General features: G+C 46.0%; 1 protein-coding gene across 1 annotated transcript in view; it reads right to left on the bottom strand.

The window, feature by feature from the left end:
* Positions 1-11,250, bottom strand: part of MTHFD2 (methylenetetrahydrofolate dehydrogenase (NADP+ dependent) 2, methenyltetrahydrofolate cyclohydrolase) — a 33,664-nt gene extending 22,414 nt beyond the window's left edge. The window contains exon 1 of the mRNA XM_078666546.1: positions 11,083-11,250. Coding sequence (XP_078522672.1) covers positions 11,083-11,171 — 89 coding nt within the window. The 5' untranslated portion in view covers positions 11,172-11,250. The remainder of the gene's footprint in view (positions 1-11,082) is intronic.
* Positions 11,251-15,488: the final 4,238 nt, after the last annotated feature.

Genomic DNA, 15,488 nt, shown 5'->3' with positions numbered 1-15,488 from the left:
GTGAAACGTCTACAAATGTAACTTACCACACAAGTGCAGAAACAACAGGATGTGTTGTGAAGCTATTTTACCAACAGGGAAGAGAGTCTAACCAATGCCAACGTGTAAAAGCGTGCACATCCATTAAATCGAAAAGCAGACTGCTTTAAGATTATTTTGAACAGTTAACACCAACGACTACCACTAGACAATTTGTTCAGAATAGTGTCATCAAAATAATGTTCGTGCATTCTTTAAGTTACTAAATAAAATAATTTCCTGAAGTGTGCCAAAGGTGCTCTAAATCCCCAACGTCCACCAGGCAAAAAAAAAATGTGCGTGATAATTCGAACAGATTCATGGTCATATTAAAGTTACAGTTCACAACCTGGAGACTACTGTATCGAAACACCCACACCACGGACTAAATTTGCTCTTAAACACCCTTCCGTTTCAGTTCATTCAAGGAAGGCAAAACAGCTGAGACAAGCAGGGGAGGCCTAAATTTAGAGGACGTTTCAAATGTCACGTTGCCACTCAAACTAAAGGACACCTGTTTTACATCTCTATTGGTCTTTGATGCCCTATGAGAGGCCAACATGTGGCAAGTGATTTCAAGCTATAACCCTCCAGGATTGGATTGGGACCCCAATTAGGCCTGGATAACCAGAAAGTTGGTCACTTTTGCATATCGCATCTTTTCACCAAACATGGGATTGGTCAGCACCATTTAGCTAACGCTGGCAAATATATATGAGAATAAAAGTATTTTAAAGCTTGTAGGGCCAGTAATTATGGTCACGATATGAAACATTCACTGCAGCTCATGGACAGGTTTCCTAACACTTAGATTAGTCTATAAATCTTGTTCCCTTCCCGAGGCCCCTGAATCTTGTTCAACCTTATGTCCTTTAGCCCATGCTCAGCCTCCAATCTCTGAATCTCCCATTTGCTGTGTGATTCCCATGTTACTGTTCTGTCGGGTACCCTTGAAATCCCTTCTCCTCCTCGGGTCCTCAGTCCAACTGTTGGCCGTGTACATCTTGCTCACGCTGACTCGAAGGTCCAAGCTCCTGCTCATCCCCAGGTCATTAAGAACTATGTTCACCATGTGGTTCTGAGCCGTCTGTAAGCGCTCAACTCCGCTGGAGCTCTGATCACGCTAAAGCGTGAGGCTCCCACTCACAAGCAGAACTTCGAAGCTCCAGCTCGCCCCCAAGTCCCATGGGCTCCTTACCCAGTCTCTGGTCGCCAGCAAGGCCAATGCTCAGTTCAAGCATTCAAGGCTGCTGCTCAAATTGAGTTCCTTGAGGCTACTGCTAACCCTAAGGTTCCTGTGTGTCCTGCACACACAGGTTTCCATGACTCGTACTCAAACGAGAGCAGAGCTGCGTGTTGAAGACTGAATATCAATGGTAGACATGTGAATAAGACTGAGGTGCACTGATAGACCTGTGTGTGCAGTGTACCTGCAGGTTAAGAGAGGTGCACTGGTAGTGCTGTTATACACAAGATGTACTGGTTTGCCAGAGCAGCAAGTTGGTGGTCTGGATCATTTGGTGGTAGGGTTTCAGGACAGATTGAAACATGTTCTGCTGTGCGTAGTCCTAGCCCGTTCTCCATTTGCGCTACAGTTGTTTACAGCGGTGTTTCATCAGTCCTAGGTCCTCCATGTACCAATTAGCCTGGGGTTACATCTTGCTGGATTGATGTGTTTGAGGGGGGGCAGAGAGTTAGCGGAAGTGATTCAATTGTTGAAATACTGGACTGCTGTTTTTTTAAGGGGGGGGGGGGGGGGCAGTTGCTGCGTTCATGTCAGTGGGTGTTGAGAGCAGAGTTCCAGTCCTTATCAGTGTTACTGTTCCAGCAGGCTAGTCTGGCGGCGATGCAGGTGAGCTGCACTGAGAAAGGGATGCTACACATGATGAGGGCGTGAGCTTTACCGGAAACCGGTGTCGACTCATTGGCTCAGATATTGTTGAAGGTGGTGGAAATAGGGTCCATGTGGTGTTCACTGATGGGGTAAGTGCCTTTACTTGTTAAACAGACACCGGCTTTCAAGGTCATAAGGCTACACAAGCCTTTCAGGTTGAGCACCCGAGAGAGACAGCCTAGCCAGTTTCGGCTGCCTGGTCAATAAAAAATCTGGTCCACCAGATGGCCTCAGACGCAGGCCTATCAGCTGATGGACCACCTTTTCACCAGACCATGCAAACATCCCAAAGAAAACATGCATGTTCCCTGGTGTTGTCTTGTTCATGTCTGAATGAAAGTTCACACGTCCACTCCTCTAGAGAAGGTCCTTTAGTCACATGCCTAAACGTTCATGCAGTGAGATTTAATCTCTCCACATGAGGTCACCTCTTCTGTTCAAAATTGGAGCACAACGAATGTGGCAAATGCAAAAACTTGAACAGCATTCCTCTGGCATTGTCAGTAAGACTGGTGTCCAAACACACTAGTTTTACCTGGGTCTGCTGCACAAAAAACAATCGGCTGAAAACTCAATGTATCTTAGACATGTAACAATTGTGAATCAGTTTCCCCAGTTGAGACTGGACACCCCAATTAATTATGGATTTCGTCCACTGGGAGGCCTTGCGTAACTCCCGCCCAGTTTATTCATGTAAGCATGACAGTGCATTTACTTAATGAGAGCACCGAAGCATAATGCTGAGCTGTACGCTGCCTTTTATTTAATCTGCATCCTCCCTAAAGGTAAACAAAACCTGAACATTTAAACTACTCCCGGGGTCCCTTTTTGACCTGAGGCATACAGACACAGCTTCAAAAACCCTCACTTCTACAGAATTCAGTTCTTGACTCGGCAAAACATGTTTTCACCAAAAACCTTACTTAACGAAATGAGCATAATTTTATATTTTACAAGAGCAAGCCAAACTGCTTCAGTACACTGACAGCAATAAGTGATGACTTGCTGTGTGCATCGCCCTCTTAAAGACAATAAAGGAACTGTGGTATAAGTGGTCTACTCTTCATGTCCATGCGCCTCGAAGACTGACTGCTCACCATGAGAGATTCAGGAATCTGGCTGCCAGAGACAACTGCCCTTAAGAGTCTTAAGCTCTAAGCACATTAGCAGGCAAGCTTGCAAAAAGCTTGTGATGGTACCCTCAAGAACACTCGCGATCAGAGGCGCAACTAGAACCAAATTTCAGGGGGGGGGGCTGCTAAAAGTTTCAGGGCGGAGCTCATTCTTCCAGCAATATGCAGAGTGGAGATGCAGGGGCTCTAAGAAGGGATGAAAACACCACAAAGCCTCATTAGCAAGTAAATGGTGTTTTAAAGACCTGTGAAGTACTCTGCTGCATGTGTGCCTCACACAACAGGGGGCTGCAGCCCTTTGAACCCAATGGGCGTTGCGTGCCTCCTTGCAACCCTGCACTCATAATGACGTTATTAAAAGAAATGCCAACATCGCAAAGTGAAATGCAGCACCAGACCATCCCATCACAACCGGCGTGGGAGACCGTGAGATCTTAGCTAATGTACCGCCTCAAAGAGTTTTTTCACAGACTGGATTCTGAGAACTACTCAGCCCAGAGCACAGGAGGCAGAACTCTGGGCTCCTGAGACGTCAGTGTGCACAAATAGGACACCAAGGCCTGGTACTGCCCTGTCCCGGGGCATCTCCGCAGCGTAACGGGGCACCACAGAGATGGAATCCTGACCGTCTGCACCACCAAGGGTTCAGCCTGCACAGTCTGGGGCTCCGGGTGTGTAATCAAGGCCTCTGCTGGCATCGCTTCTGAAAGGGTGATGACCTAAGTCACTCTCGAGAAACACGGAGTACAAAACGAGTGTGGTCTGCCTAGAGTGCGCAGTGCTCATTAAAGTAAAAAAAAAACATGAGCACACAATGAAGGGCTCCTCTGCAGGAAGTTGCTATTGTGCTAAGACAAGAAACAAGCAGCTGATCGATCCTCACGCAGTGTCTCAGAGGCTGAGAGAAGTGCGTCCGGAACACGCACGGAAAGCAAACACTTGTTTAGTTTGTGCTTTCTCCCCAAAAAAAGTGCCTACACCCAGTAATGAAAGAATGTCACGCCGCGAGTAAAGCATCCAGTCCAGGTGGGCGGTGCTAAAACTGGACAGGGTGGTAACCAGGAAGGACTAAAAAGCCTCACAACCAATGGGAAGCCAGGGTTAACATGCACGATGACGCTAGCGAATGGAAACAGGGGGGCGGAGCCTACACTCCACTTCCAAAACTGTATCGATTACAAGAAGCCCTCGCATGGCGAGTGCAACGCATGCGCACTGCTAACGCCAGGCGAAACCTAAAAAGGAGTACAGCATGTAAAAAGAAACTAAAGAGAAACAAACAGCCCAGCATACATGGCCTCTTCAAATTAATCAGAATATAGTCCCTTCCTCTGTGTCCCCACCCTAGCCCTCACTGCAGTCACTGTGAGAAAAGGGAAATTCCGTGTGGCTGTGTTTAAAAGCAGACTCTACCACGACCAACAAAAAATGAAACTGAAGCACACACTGAATTCCCAAACTTCTGCTTATCAAGGGACACCCTAAGCAAACAACTTCTACCCAGTGGGTGCACCAGAGAAGATTAAAGTACATTACACCTAAGAGCCAGCCTCTTTCTTTAGTGTGCTGTTGGCAGAGTTTGGTAATCTGATCTTGCGGTAACTAGTTGTGCCATTTGTCCCACTAGTTCCTACTCTAACAGGGTGAGAGGAATGACATGCACCACTCAGGCCCCCAAGCCAGCAAACTTATCAGCTTTTAAAAAGACTAACCCAAAAATAAGTACCAGATGCCACCATAATGCCAAGAAAGCAGGGTGATTTGTAGTTCAAGGGCAGTTAGATTACGGATATCAACAATTCATTTACAAAAACGGAGGTGAGAACATTACATTCTTTGAGAGGTCAGGGTGATGAGCCCTGCATTCGAGGGCTTGGTATATCGCTGCAACCACAGCATTAGGCGTGTTAATGGGAAGATTGGTTAAAATACCAGCCGTGTTGAATGCAACCCCAGAATTCGAATATACTTTACAGCCCGCTGCAAGGGGTATACTGGTTGTTAAAGACTGAACCAGAATTATAGGGATAAGCTGCAGACTAGGGCCTTTAACGAGGGTGAAGGAATTTAACAACCGGTATATCCTGAGACAGCAGGCTACAAGGCTATATTAAAATTCCGGGGTTGTCTTCTACACGGCTGGTATTTTAGGTTTAAATCTTTTTATAGTGGAAAGACCGTGCGAAATAGTACAGTAAGCAATGTGGTTACACCAGAGACAAGTATTAATCCTCAGTGGAGGCAGGACGCTCAGTTCAATGCTGGTAGTAACAGCAATGTCCAACCTGTCGGGATGAAAACGCACTGAACCAAGAAGATACAAAAACTAGAAAAATCCAGGAACAACCTCCCCCCATCCTCAACCTAACCTCCCCTACCAACCCCCCCCCCTCGTCCCCCTTACCCCCAACCCCAGAGCTCCCACCCGTCTCCGTATGGTTCGACAGTTCAGCATCGGAACATCCCATGTCTCGAGTATATAGGGTTCCGTAGCTAATACTGTATTTATAGTACCATGCGGATTTTGGTGCTTTAAACAAAATATGCGTATTATTCCCACAAATTCATAATTGGTGTTATTTATAACACCTGATAAATAATGTACTCAGTGGTGTCATTTACCAGGCGCAATAAATACAAAACCGGTAATTAGGACCTCAGGCTGTAAGGCTTTGGAACATCACCAACTACAGGAAGAATATTCTAAATTAAAAACGGAGAAACAGAAAGACAAACATTGGAGCAGAAGGCTTATAGCAGCCAACATCAGCCCGGAGCCACTCAATTGTCTTCAATGGAGCGCTCAACATTCCAATAGTTCTAATATAGTGCACTGCTGAGTACTATACCGGTTGTTAAAGGCCCTGAACTAGAGTTTCACATGGCTAAGGGCCTTTAACAATAGGTGTAGCCCGAGGCAAAAGGGCTATAAGGCCATTAGAACATTCCATCCAGTAAGGGTAGAATGTTCTAAATTTAAAAGGGAGAAACAGAAAGACGAGCATTGGAATGTTGGAGCTCCGGGCTTATGCCAGCCATTATAAGCCCGGAGCCACTACATTATCTTCAATGGAGCACTCAATATTCCAGTTTTCTAATATAGCCGTAGCTGGCTCTACCGGCTATTAAAGGCCTGCTCCAGTGTTAAATGCCCGAGCTGAAGACCTTTAACAAGAAAGCAGGTCTTTAGTGCCCAGTATGGATAGCTCTAAGGCTATCATAACATTCGGCCCCTAGAAGGCAGAATGTCCTAATAAGTCAAAACAAACACCTTAAGTCACATACCAGAATGCTGGAGCTCCGGGCTTCTACCAGCCATTAGATGCCCGGAGAACTCCATTGTTTTCAATTGAGTTCCCAACATTCCAATGTTCTAATAATGTAGCGTTTTTTGAGGGGATAAAAAAAAAGGTGGCAATACTTTGATGTCTAAAATTATATGAGTTTAGTGTTAAACTTAGGGAAAAAAGCTGCTTTTCATTAACACACTACAACAAAAGGATGAGGTCAAACGTCTACAACTACAATTCTTTGGCATCATTTGTTTCTTCTATTTTCAATCTTCAAAATCTCAAATTGTAAGAATTGCCTGAAACGATTTCTAAACATGTTTTGCTCCTACAACACAGGAGGGTGCATCAAGAGAAAATGCTGATACCAGCTCAATTTGTACCACCCCAACACATTCACCAGCTGGAAGAAAACATTATAAGGTTTCCAAGAAAAAAGTATCTTAAAATCATGTTGTGTGGAAAATGTACATATTGTGAACTATATGTACATCCTCCAGAATTCTATAGCCTCAAGGAAATAACCGTAGGATCTGAAACAAATTGGCAGCTTAAACAGTAGTCTTTTCTCAAATTGGAATCGATCTGTCCCAAAATTGGTTGAGTGACTTATTTTGGAATATGGTATAGCAGAAATGACTCTGGGCCATCTTTAGTAAAAACATGTCAAACGTAAAGTACAAAAATTGATTCTGATTAATTTTTACACAATTTGTTAGTCTCAAAGGGCAAATTTGATTAAAAATAACCAACAATGTGCTCACAATGACATATGAGAAAATTCAAACTTAAAAAAAATTACTGACTGCAATAAAGCAGTTTGGGTTTCTCCTGGAGATCAGTTGTCTGCAAGGACTAGGCTCCTGGCATGTGGGTTACGAGGAGACTATACATTGACTACATATCCTGACAGTCCAATAGGCTATTCAAGACTAAGCTGGAGAAGGATTGCTGCTAGAGGGGGATTGGGCTTGTCTGCGGCGGCAATAACCTCCTGCTTGTGTACCTGACTGGTCAGATGGTGTCTGCCTCAGCGAGAATGTTCTAGAAACTTCAGTCCGGGACAGGGTACAGAATGAGAGGCTATGTTTATAAAGTCAGGTGCTTAGCAGAGGTTAGAATGTGCTCATATGGCATGCCTTAGCAAGGAAAAGCCCACTGCATAGGATGCAATAGGAAAGAACGAGCTTAGGAGTTTTAAGCAAGTGGACATAAGGCAATTCTTAACAGATGGCAGGTGAGCCCTTGGGGTGGCCAGAACCATCTGGAGATCAGGGGAGTGCTGTCCCTAGCAAGTCACAGGCACTGAACAAGATGTTCCAAAGGGCACGAATCAAAATGTTGCAGTGGTGAACAATGGGTCAGACACTACAATTGCTTTCTAAATAGGAAAAGTGCCCCTTCAGTAACCTACATGCCACCAAAACGTCCTCTCCCGTGTGACTGTTCCAATGTAGTAACTAGCAGATGAGTCTGCATCATATGGACTAGACCAGGGCGATCTAGCTGACCTTAAATGAGAAGTGTGAAATCTGGAAGAGTTCATATCAAGGGAACCTGTTAATGTCCATGTGTGCACATTCATCAGCTTCACTTTCACATAACCAATATGGATGAACACAAAATTAGCAGGAAAAACACAATAACTGAGCACTAAATAGAGGTATATGTTTGTATGGATAATTAGGAAAAGTTTGCTGCAATATATACTGTTTCCGTAAATGCCAAAACCAGCCTCAATAAAATTACATCCCGCACAGCAAGCAATGAGCAGAGTCATTTAACAAGGACAAGTGGACAGGCCTGCAGACAATTTATAAGCAGTAGAACTGGTCAGTCCCCAATGCAAATTAAATGCACACTTTTTTTTGCACTTTTATGAACTTACAAGTCATCTCTGTAGCGAGCCAGCAAGACACACAAAGGTGTTCAAAAATTAAATTACTTATGCACGGTAGCGCGTGATAAGTTTACAACCTCAGTCTTATATACATGCATAAATCATTGTGCCATCACTTTGCGCTGAAGTAATAAGAAAACAACTTCTGTGCCCAGCCGCAGAAGAAAATTCATATTGTCAGGCTCAGCTGGCACATGGAGCTTGTCTGTAGTGTGCTTCGTGAGTAAGCTGGTATGGGTTTGGAAATAGTGTCTACACTTTCAAGCTCAGCCTGCCATTGGATTTGCACTAAGACGTGCTTAGCATAGCACTTGTGACTGCACACATACTGTGAAGAATATGTTACCTGGCTCTCAGCTAAAGACCCATTTAGTGGAGACACTGGTGAGTTGTGCCGTTTAGTCTGTGTTTGCGACCAGTGAAGATATATGCACAGTGGCTGTTTCTTCATTAGGGTGGTGAGCATGGCACCCACCAACTGTGCCGCGCTAAACGTTAAAAATAAAATGGCAATGAAATGATTTAATACACATTTTATTTTTCACAATGGAGCGCCGTAGCAGCCAGCTTGTCTAAGCCAGGAAAAAAAGGGCAGGTCCTCTGCTGCCAATTGACAGCAGAGGACTGGAGCAGTGGCTGACTGGGCGCTCGAAGTGCGCATGTCAGTTTGGCTAGCCGTCTTAGGCCGGCCTAACAGACATGCACACTTATTTCTCCAACGCAGCTGTGTTGCACAGCCAGGTTGGAAAATAAGCACAGTCTCCCTGTGCCTGAGCGAGTTTCAAGCTAGTCCCCTCAAGCCAATCCAGGCGCTTCTCTTATGCTAGCATTAGAAAACAGTCATGATTGGGTGGGGAGCTTGTGCTGAGGTCCATAGCCTGAGGGGTGATCAGAGGAGAACTGGAAAGTAGCGGCGAGGCAGTTTTAGTACAGGTAAATCTTTATTTACTTGCATTCCTCTAGCCCACCCTAACCCCCGTCCGTCCCATCACTTTAGATTGGTGGTGACCGCTCCTGTATATGCGAAGATAGTGCTCCGACTTTTAGTGGTTCGTCGGGTTTGTGTGAGCAGTTGAATTTGTCGGCTCAGTCTAGGCGTAGCTTCTATAGAGCATCTGCTTGGAGATGGAGAGCAACAGCTGTTTAGTGTGTTTCTTAAGAGTCCACAAGTGGCCATTCTTACTAACAATGAATCCCATACATCAACCATGGAAATACTGGCCAGTCGGCCCTATGTCTAGAGAGTGGCTTCCACCCAGCATGCCTTTACACGTGCGCCCATACCTGCAAGAGGCAAAAGAGGGACTACAAGCCACAGCATGCTCAGTGCAGTCAAACAAAATAACAGCAAGCCGAGGGTCACACGCGTCACAGCAGGCCACTTTTACTTGACAGACAAGTAGATTACCCTTCTCAACTAAAGTAAGTAAAACAATTCTTCAAGGACTTAATTTGGAAATATAGAATTATTTTTGACCGACAGAGCAAGAGAAAGGCAGAGGAGGAGGACAAATAAAGAGTAACAAAACAGAGACTAATGGGAACATGGAAAAAACAGAACCCTCAAGATTTGGATAAAGTAACAGGAAGTGTATAGTGGCGAATGAGGTATGAGTTGGCATCGAACCTGGGGATCCTTGGCATAGGCAACCCTGGTACTTGCATTGAGTGCTTTGGAAAACTCGGGGGCATTCGATTAATTTTAATAATCTTAGCATTAGAAGTCTGAGCTTGTGTAACATATCTGCAGCTGATGCGTTTCCCCACAGATCGGATGCTACAGTAGGTTTCGAGTGCGACTTCTTTTTCTAAAGCTGTATTTGCTGCTCGTTTAACCTACCTGTCCACAATGTGGACTGGTCAGGCATGGAAAAAAACAGCAGTCACCAGTTGAAGAAGAACATTAACGCGGGACAGATTTCCAAACCATACCAATTGTAAACGGAATGACACCACAGAAACTATAAATAAAAAAAACTATATTATCTGTTGCATAATCGGACTGTGCGGGGAATAATCACTGTGCTAGCTTTTGCCTCCACTACACCCCAATCTGAAAGCAAGGCTTGGCAGTAGGACACATTTAAGACGAAGTGTCGAAGGGATGGATCATTCATTACTTTAACGCGCGGACACGCCTTGCGTTATTATTCGGTGCTCATAAATTGGTATATATCGTGGAAGATGAATCAATGTCTCGCTTGTCCGTCGTGTATCCCTTGCTCGAGACTTGCGATAATTGGCAAGTACCTGATTAGGCAGGCGATGCTGGCTGGCAGCTTTGCTCTGCACACAAGCCGGGAGCAGTATTGACAGGCTCACAGCTGACGGCAAGAGAGGCGGGGCGAGACCCAACGCAAGCAGGCAGAGCGATTTCATCAGCCGCACTTCTCTCAGCGACCGGCAGGGGGCTCTCGACAGAGCGAAGAGGGTTATGCGAGAATGGATGGACACTACACGAACCAAAATTTAGCGGGGGCAGTAACATTATGGTCTATAGCACAGCCAGCGGGGCATTACCATTAAGGCAACCCACAGACAGCGTGTTTATTAAAGGCTATCAGGCTACAGCGCAGCATTGCTTTTGGGGTCTGCAATAATAATGCATGCCACACTCTCCCATATATCCAATGCAAGTGTCTTCTCGTCCATACAAAGTGCACCGTGTACAACTGGCGTAGTGTCCAGACACTCGACACACCCAGCACCCTTTGCCTAGCGTCACCCATGGATTGCCTCGTGAACAACGTGCCTTTCCCCTCCGCCCCCCTGGCAGCACGTTCCTGCCCTCGCGGATCCCCGGAAGAGCTCGCGCCCCTGCCCGCTCTAGGAGTAGGTCTTGATTACCTGGCAGCGCTGACGTGGAGCCGGCAGGTGTGAGCGCTCGCGGCCCGCAGGATGCTCCGCAGGGCTCCCATGGTCTTGAAAGTTGCCATAGTGATGTTGATGAAGGCACGGCGTCGGGAGGGGAGCAGACCTGCTCAGACGATCCTACGATCTGACTGGGAGGAGCTGCAGCAGGCGGGCCTCTTATAACTTTGTGCGTGACGTCAAAGACACGCCCACAGGGTGTCATGGAAGACCCAGAATTTGGAAAGGGACGCCCTCTCGGAGGTTTTGAGGACGCCTCCAGCTGCAGCCGTGCCTTATGTAACTCCCTGATAAGGACTGCCCCGTATGCCGCCGCAGTATCTCACAGAATCACTCCCTGTAGCATCTTTGCTTGTCCTGTATTTTGGATGATAGCAGATTTACTTCGCGTGACTGCTGTTAGTCTTACAGAAGTAGTCGTGGCAAGGAGGCCATGTCGCTCAGAGATATCCTTGCGGCCCGACACTTGGGAACGCCCAACGGGAAGATTTGCAACGGAAAGTTGCTGTGCCGCTATTTACTGGAGGGCAGAGAGAGAAAGTTGCAAAATACCAAAAAAAAATACCTACAACACTTGCTTAAAAAGAGGAACCTCCAACTGAGTAGGTAAAGCTGCGGTGTTTGAACAGCTGTGATAGCTTACGTCACTAGCAGCGTGTCGTGTGTTCCTCATGTAACTCCTACTGATAGCAAGTGTATGTCACGTCTGTCGCTGCCAGCTGCTGTGCCAAAGTCTTAGCGATAGCAGTTGCATTTGACATAACTTCCAGGAGCGGTTTCTGTCTAAGATGTACAAGATTGGGGTGGGCCTAGTCGTTTTTGTAGAACATAATTTGTAAGAAAAACTAATATATACGAAAAGTGCGAGGGGCTCAGTGTTTTTTTCTCTTAGGAACTCTCTTCCAAATGCTTAGGTTGGCAAATATTAAGGCTGCCTAGGGCTGTTCCGCCTCCCCTCGCTTTCCTCCTCCCCTCGCTTTCCTCCAGTACTCTACGCCTTCAGTCTTCAGTCTCCAGGGTCGCACAGGGACTGCAGGTATTCGGCCAGTGATTATCGCGGACCATTGTCATATGTAGAGTGAGTGACAATGGGCCAGCCCCAGCAAACACACATGGTGGGTGCCCCCACCCTGGCCTTGGGATATGATGGTGAGGCCCAGAGGCGCAACTAGAGCCACATTTCGGGGGAGGGGGGTGGGGGCGAAGAAAAAATGTCGGGGGGGTGCTGAAACTTTAAGCAATAGGCAGAGTGGAGCGGCAGGGGCTCTTGGAAGGACAACAACGCCTCATTAACATGCACATGCTCTTTTAAATGCCTGTGAAGTGCTCGGGTGCGCCTGTGTGCGTGTCCGGGAGCTGTCTGAGCCCCCGCTGCCACACAGACGGGGGCTGAAGCCCTTTGATTCCAATGGAAAGAGAAAGAAGAAGAAATAAATTTTTATTGTATTTAGTTAATTAAAACCTTTACAATATTGTGACATAAAACACATGATTTAAAAGGAGTACAAAGTCTCAAATGGTTAAAAAAAAAAGGGAACAAACTAAATATCCATGTAATTGGGGTATTTATGAGAGGAGAGAGGGGGTTCAGTGGATCAATTCGTTACACTTCACGCATCCGACTTCAGACCTTTAGTATCGTGTTTCTCAGTAGTTTGTATTAGCTGCAGTGACTTTTGGCAGAATCTTGCGGCTCTACAAGCTGTCTGCAATTGTTGGCTATTCAGTGCTAGCATGACAGCCGAGCGGCATGATCTAATTTTAAAAGAACGGAATACGTGGAGGAGAAAGTAACGTCTCAAATTTTTCAGAGAGGGGCAGATGCATAGTATGTGCAACAATGACTCTTCCTTTTGTCCGCATAGTCTGCAGTCAGTGGACGGCCATGATTGCTTCCATGCTGGTGTATGTTCTTTTAAGGTGGAAGAGCCCAGCCGTAGGTTTAAAAGAGTCTTTTGGGCAGCCGTGGATATGTGGTTGACTAAGTAAGGTTGAGGCTCCATTTTCCCATACGTAGCCAACACCGTCCACCCGTGTTTTTTGTTCGCTATTGCTGCTTTATCTAATAGCCATGATCTTTGCTTTGCGGCTCCGTTGGTCACTTTTTTAAAAGCCGCGAAGGTTTGGTTTGTATTCCATGCCTTTTCCAGATTGAGTTCAGACAGGGCATTTGCGCATACTGTGTTCCAGTCATTTTTTGATTTTCTCTGGTGATTCATCTCCGTCCAACACAGACCCATGAGCGTGTCTTCTTGAGCTGCTCTTAGTTTCCAACATGTTTTTAAAATGGCCGCTTGTCTGACTTGGTGCTGATTTGTTAGACCAAATTCCAGTCGGATCTGCGATTGGGATACGAATCTCAGGATATGGAAAATATGTTTAAACAGCTCTGACTGTTGCGTGTTCAAAAAGTTTGCGTCCTTACACCTGTACAATTCCGACCCGTAAGTTAGAGATGGTAGAAACTTGGCAGCTATTACCTTCAACAGGTGCGAGTTGGAGGGGCAATTCAATTTTGTTTTCAGTAGATTTAACGCAAAACGCAATTTGTTTGCCTGAGCCTTTCTGTACAATTGGTGGTCTTTCAGAGTCCATCTGGAGTCAACCACTATGCCCAGATATTTGTACGAGGCAGACTGCTCTATGGTGTTGCCTGCAATATGCCATTTGAAAGGTTTCTTCCCTGAACGCGAGGCGAAGCAGACAATCTTTGTTTTCTTATAATTGATTTGCAGGCCCTGTGCACTGATATAATCGTGGAGCTTTGTGATGGAGCGTTGGAGGCACATCGGGGTCTGGCTGCACAGTACGATATCATCTGCGTACTGTAAGCTCCTGATTTTATGCTGGGCTAGCTTTGGTGGGTCGCTTTCTGTCTCCGCGATGCTTTTATCCAGGTCCGCTGTGAAGATGTTAAACAGCGTTGGTGCCAATACGCAACCCTGCTTGAGGCCAACATGGGTGGGTATTTTTCTAGTTATTCTTTCTCCGTTCCCTAGTTTTATTCCTACCCAGGTGGATGAGTATAGGTTGATAATTGCCCGCAACAGCTTTGGGGGTATTTCCCAGGAGGCCATTTTTTCCCATAAGGCCTCCCTCTGGACTGTGACGAACGCTGCTTTTAAGTCGACAAAACAGGTGTACAGCTTGGTGGTTCTCTCCCTTGCTTTGTCGACCAAAAGGTTTAACGCCAACATGTTGCATAAGGTGTTGGTTCCGGGCCTAAAACCTGTCTGCGTGATCGGGAGGATTTTTTCCGTACGTACCCAGTCTTCTAAGGCCGTCAACAGATTCGAGGCATAGATTTTGGCCTCGACATCTATGAGCGCTATGAGGCGATAATTAGATGGATCAGATCTTGAGCCTGCCTTAAAGATTGGATGGAGGATGCTGCCTCTCCATGATTGAGGAATGCTTTCAGACTGAAAAGCAATGTTATACAGTGGGGTGAGATGTTCCGCCCAGAACTGACGATCTTGTTTGAACAAGGCGTTCGGTAAGCCGTTCGGTCCAGGTGCGCCTTTTGATCTTAGGTTTTTTAATACTTTTTCTACTTGTGACGGCGTTATCCAATTTACGTCGAACTGTGGATCCACGTCTTGGGTATTTTTGGAGTTTGGTGTCTGGGGGGTTGGACTCCATGCGAGCGTGTTATTAGATTGTGTGTGTTCTAGGTGCTGTATCCAGTCGCCCTCGAGTATGTTAGCGTTGGAGTTCTGAGCAGCTCCATTTACGATTTTGTTTATTTCTGCCCGAAATTTAGCGTTGCCCAAGTACAATTGATGTCTGCGAGGTTTGTTGCCAAATCTTTCTATTAATGTTGTGATCAGGCTTTCCCAGTTGTCCACAGGTGAAAGTGGGTCCAATGGGTGTTGCGCGCCTGGTGAGCCCCCCCCCCCCCCCTTGCTGCTTCTGAGCTAGGGTCGCCAGACGGCCTGGATTTGCCCGGACAGTCCCAGTTTTTCACCAGCTGTCCAGGCATATTTCGTCAATTTTGGGTCATGTCCCGGTTTTTAGAGGGGGTCAAATGAAAACAGTGAGAGGCACTTTTTTGGGGTGTTCTAAAGCTGTGCTAGTTAGCAGCTGTTAAAAGTAAGCAACTTAATTAATAGGTATGATGTTGGTTGTAGAAATTACATCTTATTTATTTCCTTAGTGCCTCTTCTGTGATCCTTTGTTGAAGAGAGCTGTCATTCTGCGCCATTCCGTTGATAAAAATTTGGAGTTTTCTATTTTTCCAAAATGTCCCAATTTTTGGTTCTCAAGATCTGGGCACCCTATTCTGAGCAGCAGATTTCTTCACTACCCATAGAAGATGAAGTGATGTGGACAGTAAACGGGGTTCTGCTTTTGTGCTTGTAGTAGATGGCCACACTCCCATT

The sequence above is a fragment of the Lissotriton helveticus genome, chromosome 11 (genome assembly GCF_964261635.1).
Source record: "Lissotriton helveticus chromosome 11, aLisHel1.1, whole genome shotgun sequence".
NCBI classification, from domain to species: domain Eukaryota; kingdom Metazoa; phylum Chordata; class Amphibia; order Caudata; family Salamandridae; genus Lissotriton; species Lissotriton helveticus.
Note: the sequence above shows the minus strand (reverse complement) of the source record. Positions and strands in the feature narration are given on the sequence as shown.